Genomic DNA, 13282 nt, shown 5'->3' on the forward strand with positions numbered 1-13282 from the left:
GTTTTTTCAATAAAGATAACATTAATCAAAAATACACTCTCTACATTGTTAATGTGGTAAATGACTATTCTAGGTGGAAACGTCTGGTTTCTAATGAAATATCTCCATAGGTGTATAGAGGCCCATTTCCATCAACCATCACTCCAGTGTTCTAATGGTACATTGCGTTTGCTAATCGCCTTAGAAGACTAATATCTGATTAGAAAACCCTTGTGCAATTATGTTAGCACAGCTGAAAACAGTTATGCTGGTGATATAAGCTATACAACTGGCCTTCCTTTGAGCTTGAAGAACAAAATTAATACTTCAAATATTAATCATTATTTCTAACCTTGTCAATGTCTTGACTGTATTTTATATTCAATTGATAAATAAAAGTGTGATTTTTCATGGAAGACACGAAATTGTCTGGGTGACCCCAAACTATTGAACGGTAGTGTATATATTAGTGCTGTGAAAAATAATGGTGAAAGTTTGCAGGTATGATATATAATATACACACAATATAGATTATTCTTAGATTTCTTCCCTTCAGCAGCTCTTACATCCACACAACTCTCAACTTTCATTCCTCCCTATATTATAAAATATCCTAATTAAAATAAAAACTTCAGAGAATGTATTGCAATATATTTCTTAATATGTAATAATATTTATCGGTATATAAATCCCACCGCTCCTTGATAACTAAGGAAGGGTTAAATGCAGAGCATAACTTCCCCACTGGGAACAATAAACATGATTAAACTTCTAAAATAGAAAACTATGAATGATATACAAAATCAAAGCTGCATTTTTGCTCATAAAAAGTCCGTCCGCTCCCCGAGAAAAGACACAGCTCCTCCTCAACAGTGCCTAAATCTTTATTTTTCAGTAAGCTACATTTTTTTCTCTCCAAATTAGACAGTTTAACATCATGACACAGAGTAACTTAAATTATCTATAGCCGACACGTACGCTTGATTCCAGTCTCGATGGAAGAATAGACCCGAACGCAGACAAAAGGAAAAAAAATAAAGAAGCCCTCTTGAACGCAACCTCCGATTCCCGTCTGTTAAAGGTGTCGTTAGGCAAAAGTTATCCAATCCCCAACGGGGGGGCGGAGCCACCGATTGTCCACAGCTGTTACGTGTTAATGAGTTAAACCACAGTGAGTTAAGAGCAATCTTGTTCCAGTCAGTTGGTGTGCATTCGTTATTATATCTTTGAAATAGAAATAATAATAATAATAAAAAGATGCAACCCTTGAGGGGGAACGGGGGAGGGGGGGGGGAACAAAATGGCACTGTCAGAAAACGGGTGAATGGGAAGGAAGGAAGGAGGCCGAGGCGACCGAGAGGCCGATGTGAGGCTCCGCGTGGAAGTCCGTGAGAGAAAAGGAGCCCCTCGAAAGAACTCGCCGCCAAAAAAATAGAAACACGCCCCTTTTTGGGGGGGAAAGGCGGTACCGTCCAGTCCGAGGTACCGCCCTCCAGGGGGCGGAAGAAGAAAAAAAACCAGTCGCCTCCGTCATCCGGTTCTGGATTTTTCTTTTCTCTCTCCGGGTGGTCCGTTTATTTATCCCACGCGTTCAGGGCGGAGCCCGGTTTGCAAAGTCTCGTGTCACGTGAGTTCTCCAGTCTTTGATTGGACGTTCGGGAACAACAACAAAAACAACGACAAAAAAACAAATCAAATCACACCTTCAAAAAAAGTAAAAATGTAAAACAAAACTAGAAGCCGGAGATGGCAAAGCGCTCAGCTATGTACAGGTTAAACTGCCCGGACGGAAAGAAAAACAAACAACAACAACAAAAAAGACAACAGTCGTATAATGGCACAGTTATTGTTTTTTCTTTTCTTTGCACACATCAAAATGCAGCCCCCGTGTGATCCGGTGGTTTCAAACAAGACGTCTGCACACGTTACCGCACTCCATGTACCAGAAATGAAACATGAACAAATAATAATAAAAACTGATTCCAACATTAATCATTTATACATTTACGTCTCAAGTCATGAAATCTGAGGAACATGAAGGAGAAACCGTTGTTTTGTCTGGAGCTTCTTTTTGTGGAATTTATATTTTTAGCTCAAGCTGCGACGATGACACTATTTCACTTAATTTCCCAAAAGTGTCTTTAAAATAAAAAAATACATATTCACCCGCAAGTGATAAAAATAAAAATAAATCTCCCAATTTGAGTGTTTTGAGACAGAAAGGGGGCGTGTCCGTCGGGTAATCGCTCTTTCAAAATAAAAGTTATCTCGAAAAGTTCTTGTAGTTTTTCTGTCCACGTTCCAGGAGAAACGGAAAACTGTGAGAACCTCCCAAAAAACACCAAACACGGGGGGCATTTGAATGCACCATTTCAACAAACACAGGTCTGCGCCATAGAAGAAGAAAAAAATCGGGCGTAAATTTTTTTTCCGGTCAGACATTTTAGATTATTTGATTAGAAAACATCGACTTTCTTTACTCGAAATGAAGAAAGAAAAAACAGGATTTTGAAGTAAATGATAAAAAAACATATAAACACGTTTTTTGTTGTTGTATCGTTACCGAGAAAAATACATCGTTATCGACATTACATAGTTGAGCACAGAGCGGGTTAGGTTAGCATAAAAAGACCGGGAACAGTTAGCCAGGCTCCGCCCACCAGAACCTCTAAATAACATCTCGATAATCAGAATAATAAGAGCGAAGGCAAAAAACGATATATAGGAGATGGGCGTAGAGGACCAGCGTGGCATTAGCCTGTGGCGGAGCTAGCGTGTGGCGGAGCTAGCGTGTGGCGGAGCTAGCGCGTGGCGGAGCTAGCGTGTTAATTCCACCACGCTTTCCTGCTACGCTGGTGAATTGCATCGTGGAGATGGTGAAGTTGCCACTTGATTGTTTTTTTTCTTCAATGTTCTATGGCTCCGCCTCCCGTTTCCAGGTCTCGATGCTAAACTAATCCGATCTTCCAGTTCCAAAGAAACAAAGAGCATTTCATCCCAAAAATGTGCTTCACCACCCAGTAAATGAGTAAAAAGATACGCGTACATCTTTGGATTTGGACAGAAAAAGCACAAAACCCTAAAATAAAAAAGGTGTCAAACTCCAGCCTTCGATCGCGTTGAATATCGCCCAATCGCGGAGCTCCGTCGCGCGCGGTCGCGCCGCGGTTCGATTACGTAGCGCCGAGCTCAGCGTTAGTGTCACGTCTACGAGGGGAACTCTCCGAACGGTAATACTTATATTATACATGTCGTCATCTTCTCGGATTTTTATAGATGTACAACAAAAAATAACTCAAATAAAACGACATTAATGGCGGCGACACAATCTAACATGTAGTGGGATTTTTTTTTTTTAAACCCCCCCCTCCCCAAAAAAAAAATAGAAATGTCAAACGTAAACAATAGAAGATGAAGCCGAGAGCACGAGAGGATGTTGCAGCTTTGTAAGATTAATTAAGATGTCAGTACCACAGGCTCGTTCCAATTAGTGCAGTGAGTGGTGTGTGTGTGTGTGTGTGTGTGGGGGGGGGGGGGGGGCACCTGTACGAAAAATGGAATGAAAGACAACAAATAATGTACAATCAGACAAGCTGCCCTGCAGAGAGGAGCAGATTTCACGCTCTGCACAACCCCAAAAAGAAAAAAGAAAAAAGAAAAAACGTTAACAGATTTCTAAAAAGCACAACAGTAAGTTTTTTTGTGTATACTCCGACATCCAGCTCCATAGCGACATTAATAGTTCAACAAGATCAATATATTTTTTATAATCATTTTTCAGGTACCTCTTATATTTTTCTGAGTATTTACAACTGTACAAGCAAAGCACACACTTCAAAGTGCACACATTTAATACAGTATCGACTAGTTGCATTTACAAGTTTTATGCCCCCCCCCAAAGAAAAACAACAACAACCTGAAACTACAATAAACAAAACGATTATTTTTTCGGACAGTTTGCAAAACAAAGGGAACAGAAACAACACGCTGCTAGTATTTGTACTTTCTCTCTCGCTCTGTTAGACTTGTAACGTCCGACTAAATATTTTCTACGTTTTGTTAACAGTTCGGGATTTTTTTTTTGTGTGAAAAGAAATAAACTCTATGCTTGTCTTGTATAAAAGTTAAGGCAAAGTCATCTTCAAGTTTAAATGAAATTCAAGTTTCTCAAACACTGGATGGAATCTATTTTTTTTTTTTTTTTTTACATGTTGCATATATACATCTATATATATGTATATATACACATATATACACACATATAGATAGGTATATATAGATAGAGATAACGATGCATCTCCTTTTATTTTCTTCTCCCTAAAAAGAAAACGTAACGATATTTCTCATGGAATAATAAACAGCATTGGTTTATAAATAAGTGGATATGGTGCATTTTCATCTTTTACCATTTCCACCGATGAGAAAAAAAATTAAAATTAAATCGACTCATCCAAGTGCATCTCAGTCCTTCAGAAAAACAAATTCCAAACAAGTAAAAAAAAATATTTTGGAAATTCGAGATTTCGCATCCAAATCAAAAAGCAGCTTAGAGCAGGAGTAAAGGCTTGTTTTGTGTTGTGTGTTGTGTGTGTGAAGCTCCCCCCTCTCCTTATGGGCTGTTTTCTCATAGTGGGATTACCCAGAATGCTTCTTGTTGCAGGAAGACTTGGAGGTTTTTCTTTACCCCTCAAAACAAAAAAACAAAAACAAACAAACAGACATCGTGTGTTACAGTGTTTTTGTTTTCGGGGTGTTTTGCATCCGAGGTGACAACTTTAAAAAAAAGAGATTAAACCCGAGCACTCGACCGAGGATCAGGGAGGGAGAACAAAAAGGAGAAAAGTCTGGTACTAAACTTAACGTTACATAATTGAAGTTACATCATTCAAAAACTCGTAGACTAACCTTTTTTTAATCGTTTCTCCAGCAGATTTCATTTTGAGGATACAGTAAAACGTCCGAGACTCGGTGGGTATCTGCCAAAGTGGCTGCTACTGAGACGGACGGCTCCTCCCCCGCCTTCTCACTTCGTGATACCTCACTCGAATCCCCGGAAAAAAGACTCGCGGTCGTTTTCCTTCTACACTCGTTTAAGATTTGACCTCCGTCGGGTGCAGGAAAAACGAAACCAGACAACCGGAGTGGCAAAGACTCGACTGAGGAAGAGGAGGGAGCCGGGCGTCTTCACCCCCAGAGGGACGTCCTGCTCTCGTCCGCCCGTTTGCTGGACGCCTAAATCTTTACAACGGACGTTTGGTTTGACTCCCAAACTAAATATCACATTGCAAACTCTCCTCCCCCCTCCTCCTCCTCCTCCTCCTCCTCATCATTTGTAGTAAAACATTCTATTCAACCGTCTCACTTTCTACACTTCACGCGCACTCGTTCGATGAAGATCCTCACCGCGACAGAACCAGAGGCCAAAAGATCCAAACCGCAACACGGATCTCACCGCTTTCGCGTCGCAGCCGGACTGTAAAGTTGGTCAGCGGCGCCGCTTTCTCTCGCCGGCGTGCGCCCGCCGACGGTTCCTGACTCCACGGTTGTTATTCAGTAGGAAATGAAAAGGAGAGCTCGCTCTCTGCTTTTCCCCATAAAATGTAGCTCCGCCCGCCCACGCCTTGTTGAACGCGGCGAGCAACGAAACAAACGCACCGCTCACCCGATTTGTCTCCCGACGCAGAAAATAAAAAAACAAAGACAGAAAACGACAGCGCTGATATCGCCTCACGGCCGTTAGATAGGAGCTGCGGATGTTAGAAAACTGCAACAACAACAACAACAAAAAACACGGCAGAAGGAGGCGATCGTCAGACAAACCAAACTAAATTAATCTAGTAGAAATTAATCTGCAAAAAAATGATTCAGTTTGGTGGCGATTCACACCAAAAGGATCAGAGTCTCGATGAGATTTAGATGTCAAGTCTTGCATATGGATTTGAATATGTATTTTTTTTTAAACATCTGCTGATTATGACTCATAATTAAGCGACATAAAGTTGCACAGCGGTGCCACTCTGCAGACAAACCCCTCACTATGAGCCAAACAAGGTGGAGTCTGTTGTATGCACGCTTTCCCATCATCCACTTGGGGGGTGGGGGGGCGGGGCTTCCAACAATGCCCCATTGACTAATCTAATCGCACAAGGCCATTCGAACAGAATTAATCAATTTCAGTGTCGTCTGTTCCGACTTGCAGGCCGACACGATGTAAATAAGAAAATAAAATGGGGGGGGGGGGAAAGGAGAAATCAGACGGAAATAATAATAGAAAAAAGAAAATAAATAAGGATAAAAAGAATGCAACATGCACAGTAAAGTGCGTTTTGTCTGCAAGCCCTGATCCAGAAGAGAAGGCGTCCTTTATTCTCGTTGGTGACGGCTGATTTGGGGGATATAAGTATCGAGTAGCCCTGACTTATATTTCCTTTTTGTTGGATTTAAACGCATCTGTGGAGCATCGTGGGGCGGCAGAGGGGAGGGGTCGGAGGACTCCGCCCTACTGCGGGGACTTGGGCGGCGTGTGGTGGGGATCTTTGCTGGGGGTCTTCCCTTGGTGGGGGGGCGGGGAGGCCCACCGCCCGGCCGGCCTCCGGGCCTCCCTCGGCGGTCTGACGGCCGCGGCGCCGGCTTTGGAGGAGGCGGAGTATGTCTCTCTGGCCTTGGACTCCCCCGGTGAGGGGGCGGCGTCGGTGCACTTCCTGTCCTCGCCCGCGGAGGCAGCGCAGGCCTTCGGGGTCGGCGGTTGCTGTGACGTCGGGGAGTCCTTCGCCCGCTGGCAGATCTCAGCGTAGGAGGGCTTCCTCAGCTCCTGGCAGCAAAAAACACAGCGATATTATAGACAATATCGGCTCATCTCCCAGGCCCTTTGGGGGTTCCTCACCACACCGACACACGTCTGCAGTCATCTATCATAACGTTTCATCAGCTGCAGGTTTTAGCGCTCTGCTTGTGTTTTACTTTTCAATTCAATTCAGTTTATTTGTATAGCCCAATTTCACAAATTTGCTTTACAATCTGTACACATAGACATCCCTGCCCCAAAACCTCACATCGGATCAGGAAAAACTCCCAAATAACCCTTCAGGGGGGAAAAAGGGGAGAAACCTTCAGGAGAGCAACAGAGGAGGATCCCTCTCCAGGATGGACAGATGCAATAGATGTAATGTGTACAGAAGGACAGATTTAGAGTTAAAATACATTCAATGAATGTGACAGAGTGTATGAATAGTTCATAGTCGGCATATTCCACGATGGAGACCTCCACGATCCATCAGGCAGATGGAGGAGTGGGCGGAGTCGCAACAGTGGGCGGAGTCTCAACAATGCTAAAACAAAAAAATGTTCTTCAGGGACCTTGTGTTTAAAAATTCTCTAGAATAAAAAACGCCCTTCCAGTTGTACAAGTACATCTTTTCAGACTTGCACTATGTTTCCCACACACATGCATCACGTGTGTCCCCCTCCTCCTCCCCCGGAGACGAGACGCCGCACAATTAATTCACCTTCTTCTGTGCGTGATGAGATTGATTCGTCTGAGTGGAGCTGAGAAAGGAGTGGGGGAAAGAAATGCGGAAGAAAAAAGGTAAAGGAGGAATCGATACTGACCGTGGCGGCGCCGTTGACTTGCACCGATTTGCTCGCAGTGGACAGCGTGCCGGGGACTCGCTCCACGGACAGCTGCACCTCCTTCGGCTTCACCTCCGGCACCTTCACCTCCCTGAAGCAAACACGAAACAATAATACAAATAAGACGAATACTTGAATATAACGGCAGTCGGGAGGTCTGCGTTGGAGATTTAGAAACATCTGAAGAGAGTAGATGGTTGTCATGACACCAGACACGTAGCAGTCGATACCAGAGCACTTGTGGGGATCCCGTCGCCAATAAAGTCTGACTAATGATGGTCCTCCTCCGATATTCAGTGAACGTGTGATCAGGACATCATGGATTGTATTTCTCGTCTCTGGTCACATGATCAATCGGTGTTAAAACCAACAGGAGGAGCGCGAGCAATATTAGCCGCACCGCTAACGGAGGTTCACTTCAGTTACATCGTGATGCGTTCAGGCTCTGCTCAGTGAAAATGAGTACTGGCTGAAGGCAAGTTATAATGTTCTCACGATGTGTTCAAATGCGATCTAGTAAAACGAAGCGTTTGTGATAAACTAGAATCCATCCAGATGTTTTCACATGGGTAAAAAAATTATCTTAGAGGTGAATTAGTGAATTACGAGTTTTCACTTCCGAAAGCGAAGCAGTTGATATCATCTGTAATAAAAATGTACCAACGCCAAGATACTTTTATCGATAGAAATACAATCTTTTATTTCCGATATTAAGTGTGCGCTTCTATACAGCAAAGTAACCAGTGTGGTTCTTACGGTGCCGGGAGGGAGGGGGCGGGGCTGCGCGGCGTGGCGGCGGCCGGGGTCACGGTCGGGGCCGATGGCGGCGCGGCGGTCGGCTTGGGCTGGAAGCTCGTGGGCATCGGGGAGGAGGGGGACCGGAGGGGCTCCTTGGGGCCCGCTGGAGAAAGCACTGCTCCGGTACTGGACTCGGCACTTACATTCTGCAAAGAAGATATACACGTGAATTAGTGTCATCATCATCATCATCATCATCATCGGTGTACCTTTTTATGAGACATATATATTGAGGGAAGTAATATTGTTGCAGCTTTTACTGCTGAATTCCTGCAGAAACTTAACCACTTAAAAAGGGGACAGCGTGTAACATTTAGAGGTTTATCGGCAGATATTAAATATAATATTCACAAAATGATGTTTTAATCGGTGGATAACCACCCAAAACTAAGAGTGTGTACACCTTTATATCTATGGAGACTGGAACGGACACTGGTCGTTCATGTTTTTACGCTTTCTGGAGGTAGCGATGCGTTTCGAAACCCGGTATTAAAGGACATAATATACAACATTAGCTCCTTGTCGTATTAAAATCCTAAAGATTGACTAAAACATACACACTGTTCCTTTAAAAAACAGGAACGCGTGCATTTGGCAGCGTTTGGAAGAGGGGAAAACACGAGAGCAGTTTCGGGAGCGGTCCTCACCCGCTCCTTGGCGTTCCCGACCACGACGCTGCTGGCCAGCCGGTTCTCGAACACGTCGTCGGCCTTGAGCTGGCCGGCCGCCCCGGGCAACGGGGGGAAGCTGGAGAGGCCCAGCTCGAAGCTCGGAGACAGGGGTTTGGGGGGAGGGGGAGGCGACTGAGGCGTCACTCTCTGCGCGACGGCAACAAACACACGAGTCAGCGTAAAACACATGAGGGGAGAGAGGAGGAGGAGGAGGAAGTCAAACGGTCAGTAAAAACGATACATTACAGGGTGCGTTTGAATCCTGCGTTCATTGTTTTTCTTTCCACAAGTCTCCCCGTGAGAAGAAGGGTGAACTCGTACCATTGGAATGACGAGGAAGACGACAAAAAAAAAAAAAAGAACGGGTACTCACTGTAAACTTTTCGTCCCTCTTTTTCCTAGAAGCAGAAACATTTGTCCTTTAAGAAAGAGAACGCTTCAATTCACAAACACTCGTTCCATCGGAGATGAGGCCTTCGCTTTTTAATGCAGTTACTTAACTTGAAATACCATGGAATAAAAAGTTAAAGCAGATAAGAGGTACGGCTACATTAATATTATCGGCATTATATTATTTTGTTTATGAACTGCATACTGATGTTTAGCATCAATCAGTGAGTATAAATATAGATTTTAAAGGCCCTACTGTTTTGAATTATAGGAGGTGATGCTCAGTGTGATTTACATAATTGTCGTTTATCTACCAGGGGAAAAATGAGCGTCTATAATTCAACTTTTCTCACAAATGCAAAGATCAGAATAACAAAAAAAGAAACCATGTGGCGGATGCGCCTACCTTCCTCGGCCGAGACCCAGGGAGTAGTCGGGGGTCGTGGGCTCGGTCACCCGCCCCGTGCCCACCGTGTCCCGGCGGGGGACGGCTGCGCTGGAGGGTAACCGGGTTCTGGGCTGGCTGGCGGGGAGTCGCATCGGCGGGCTGCTGCGAACCCCGTTGAGCCGCTCGCTGGGGAAGCTGGGAAAGAGGCCCGGGTTGTCCAGGAGCCCCGCGCTGCGGTCCACCGGGGGGGCGGCTGGCCTCAGGTGGGGTTTACTGTGATTCCTGTTGGGAAACAGGAGCACGTCAGTCAGGAGTGGAGAAGTGGACTCTAGGACTTTGGGTTTGTATGAGATGATCTCATAAAATGTGCAAATTTCCTGTAAAGAAAATAAATACGCCAGAAAATACAAATAAAAACAACTTTCCTTGCAGGTTTACAACATTACGCTTTCTATCGGCAGGATTTGACGATGCTCGTTTTCATGCATTTTTCCTCAATGTGTGAAAGAGAAGATATTAACCTGTTCCTGGGAGAGTAGTGTCTGACGGTGAGGGGGGACGTCGCTGGTTTGAAACTGTGTGAAGTGGTAAATCCATTGATGAACTGGTTGTTGTGAAATGGTGCAACCTGGAGAACAAAGGGGAAGAACACCGGCTGCTTTAACTGTACATTTAACTATGAGAGACAACATTTAGTTCACAAAAGGTTATGAGTGTTGGTAGTGAGAGAGAAGTGGAAAAAGAAAAAGATTGTTTGGAAATAAATACAGAATATAGGCATTTACAAGACAGTTAATATTCAAGTTGAAAGGCTGGATGTGAAACTAGAACTAAAGTTTAAAAAAAGAGAAAAAAATACAGTCAGTGTTTAAAATGTCATCAGGTCTCATTGGATTGGATTGAATCTATTGTCATTGCACAGGTACAGGTACACAGGCAACGACATGTATTCTCCGCTTTTAACCCATCCTTAGTTATTAGGAGCAGTGGCCTGCAGTGATGCGCCCGGGGAGTAACTGGGGGTTCAGTGCCTTGCTCAAGGACACTGACTTGCAACTAATGGGGAGAGCGGGGATCGAACCGACGACCTTGGGGTTGCAGGACGACCCCCTTACCCGACTGAGCTACATCCACCTGCATCGTCGACTGAAATAACTCAACACTATTGTGAAATGTGACAATACATTTGTCTAAACACCATTTCAAAAACACACACGGCCAACTAAAGACCACTTCCTCGGCTTCAACGTATCCCAAATGACTTCTTCATCTGTCTCTGGACCATGAGGAGTAGAGCGGCGGTTGTTGTGTGAAGGAGGCGGAGAGAGGGAGGCGGGGGCTCGTACCAGCGCGGGGTCGATGAAGCTGTGTGTGGCCGACCAGGCCTGCGGCGTGATGAGGCTGTACAGGGGGAACTGCTGCTGGGGGCTGTAAACCGGCGGGATGTAGTAGGACGTGTAGCGCTGCTGCTGCTGCTGCTGCTGGGCGTACGGGTTCACCTCCACCGGCCGGTAACCGTTCTTTGGCATGAAAGTGTTGATGGCGATCGCCTTCGCCTTTATCCTCGCCTGGGAGGAGTCACGACGAGGGGGAGGGCATTAGCTCCGGTGAGATTTTCTGGGTTGTCAGATTGTTAGTTTTTGTTGCTACGCACAACGAAGATGGCGTCTTACCTTAATAGGCTTCCCTTGGAAGGTCTTGACCTCCTCGCGGAGATACTGATACGCCTTCATCGAGAGAAAGTGTTAACCAGCAGGCTTTAAATCACACAAACTGAAATATGAACGCCAACTTGATTCATCTATAAACCAGAGGAATCATCGAGGAGGATATTACTGACGTTGCTCTCTAATAAAGTACATCAAAGGGAGAAGTGGGACGCCATCACATTGGGGCTCATGTAGGTCAAACATCAATATAATAATGAGGATTTGCCACGGTTAGGAAAAAAAAGCAGAACTTCCAAGAATAAACTATTAAATTTAAATAAAAATGAGTTTTCCTTGTAAATTCATGACTTTAAAATCTCAGAATATTCTAGTTTCCTTTCTTGTAAATGAAAGACTTGAACACCAGAGAATTCACAATGAATTCATTGTTGTGGGATAATTCGTTGGATGCTATATATTTCATATTATTAACTGTTGGCATCTATTTATTTCACACTCACCACCCTCCTCCTCCAACAACGCAGTTGAGAGATAAAACACAATAAATAGATACACGCTAAATAAATCGGGTCGCTTTGTTACCTGCTGAGCGTCGGCTTCGGACTCAAAGGTGATGAACCAGTTGTCGTTGTAGGCAAATTCACAGTTGATGAACATGGGTAAGTTGTCCCCTTTGAACAGAGCCTCGACCTCCTGCAGGACAGAGCGTCATCGACCGTCAGTCGTTTTCATCGTGACCAAAACAACCCGACGCAGAAAACAACAGCCGAGTCACGCCGGGAATTATTAATCTATGAAGCCGACCGAAAACATGTGTGTGGCCAGCCGGTGTGTTAATGAAAAAAACCCAGAAAGTTCTCTTTTTGTGTGACAGCGGATGATTTAATTGATTTATTGTGCGGTGTTTTAACCCTCCTGTTACATTTACAAACATATTTTACCCTCGGGGTCAATTTGACCCCAGCAATTAAAACCTCCAGAAAATTATTAGAATTAATATTGTTTCCCAAGTTTAAGTGTGAGGTACTTTATGTTTGTTTGTTGACTACCTAAATAGCCCTTTAAATATATTAAAAAGTTGATATTTCTTATATGTTTTACACAGTGAAAAACAGCCTGGGGTCAAATTGACCCCAAAGAACACCGACATTAAACATTGAATGGGGTCAAATTGACCCGAAAGTTAACAGAAGGGTTAAGAGATTACATTTAGAAAATGGATGAATTATGTGCCGCAAAAAAACTAAATGTTACAGGTCCAGTATGTGCGGACGTTTTGGTTGTTGAGCTTCGACACAGAACCCCAAAATGGCCGTACATAATCGATTGGGCGAAAATATTTATATATCAAAAAAACTAATACAACTGATGATCTAGAACACAAAATTCTCAGAAAAGTAAACACCAGAATGTAGTTATGTCGTCGGCCGGGTCGCTCCAGGAACCAATTAGTCAATTATCATGTCTGAGTCCAGGCATAAATTATTTAGTCGGCAAATAACAGTTCGAATAATAAAAGGTCTGGGAGTTGCCAAACCCCGTGGAAATAAAAAAGACAAACATTCAGCAGATAATTTGCGCAAATAAAACTGCCAGCTCCGCTACTTGTTATTCTCAATCAGTGACGATGGAATAATAAAACGCGTGCAGCGTTTCGCTCGTGGACACGACGACATTTTGTTGTTGTGAGCCGTTGGAACTCAGATGTTTGAGTTTCTGCCGATGTCCAGAGGAACATTTAAACCGAAATCAAGAAA

At 44.1% G+C, this 13282-nt stretch overlaps 1 protein-coding gene across 2 annotated transcripts in view; it reads right to left on the bottom strand.

The window, feature by feature from the left end:
* Positions 1 to 847: 847 nt before the first annotated feature.
* larp4b (La ribonucleoprotein 4B) overlaps positions 848 to 13282 on the bottom strand; it is a 38650-nt gene continuing 26215 nt past the window's right edge. The window contains exons 8-17 of one of the 2 annotated variants that reach the window (XM_056420666.1): positions 12108 to 12218; positions 11529 to 11582; positions 11202 to 11423; positions 10377 to 10483; positions 9874 to 10128; positions 9451 to 9475; positions 9054 to 9224; positions 8365 to 8552; positions 7588 to 7699; positions 848 to 6790 (exon numbers count right to left, since the gene is read on the bottom strand). In XM_056420666.1, coding sequence (XP_056276641.1) covers positions 6479 to 6790; positions 7588 to 7699; positions 8365 to 8552; positions 9054 to 9224; positions 9451 to 9475; positions 9874 to 10128; positions 10377 to 10483; positions 11202 to 11423; positions 11529 to 11582; positions 12108 to 12218 — 1557 coding nt within the window. In that variant the 3' untranslated portion in view covers positions 848 to 6478. Of the gene's footprint in view, positions 6791 to 7587; positions 7700 to 8364; positions 8553 to 9053; positions 9225 to 9450; positions 9476 to 9873; positions 10138 to 10376; positions 10484 to 11201; positions 11424 to 11528; positions 11583 to 12107; positions 12219 to 13282 lie in introns of both variants that reach the window. The other variant, XM_056420665.1, reaches the window with a different exon arrangement.

The sequence above is a fragment of the Pseudoliparis swirei genome, chromosome 8 (assembly GCF_029220125.1).
Source record: "Pseudoliparis swirei isolate HS2019 ecotype Mariana Trench chromosome 8, NWPU_hadal_v1, whole genome shotgun sequence".
NCBI lineage: Eukaryota > Metazoa > Chordata > Actinopteri > Perciformes > Liparidae > Pseudoliparis > Pseudoliparis swirei.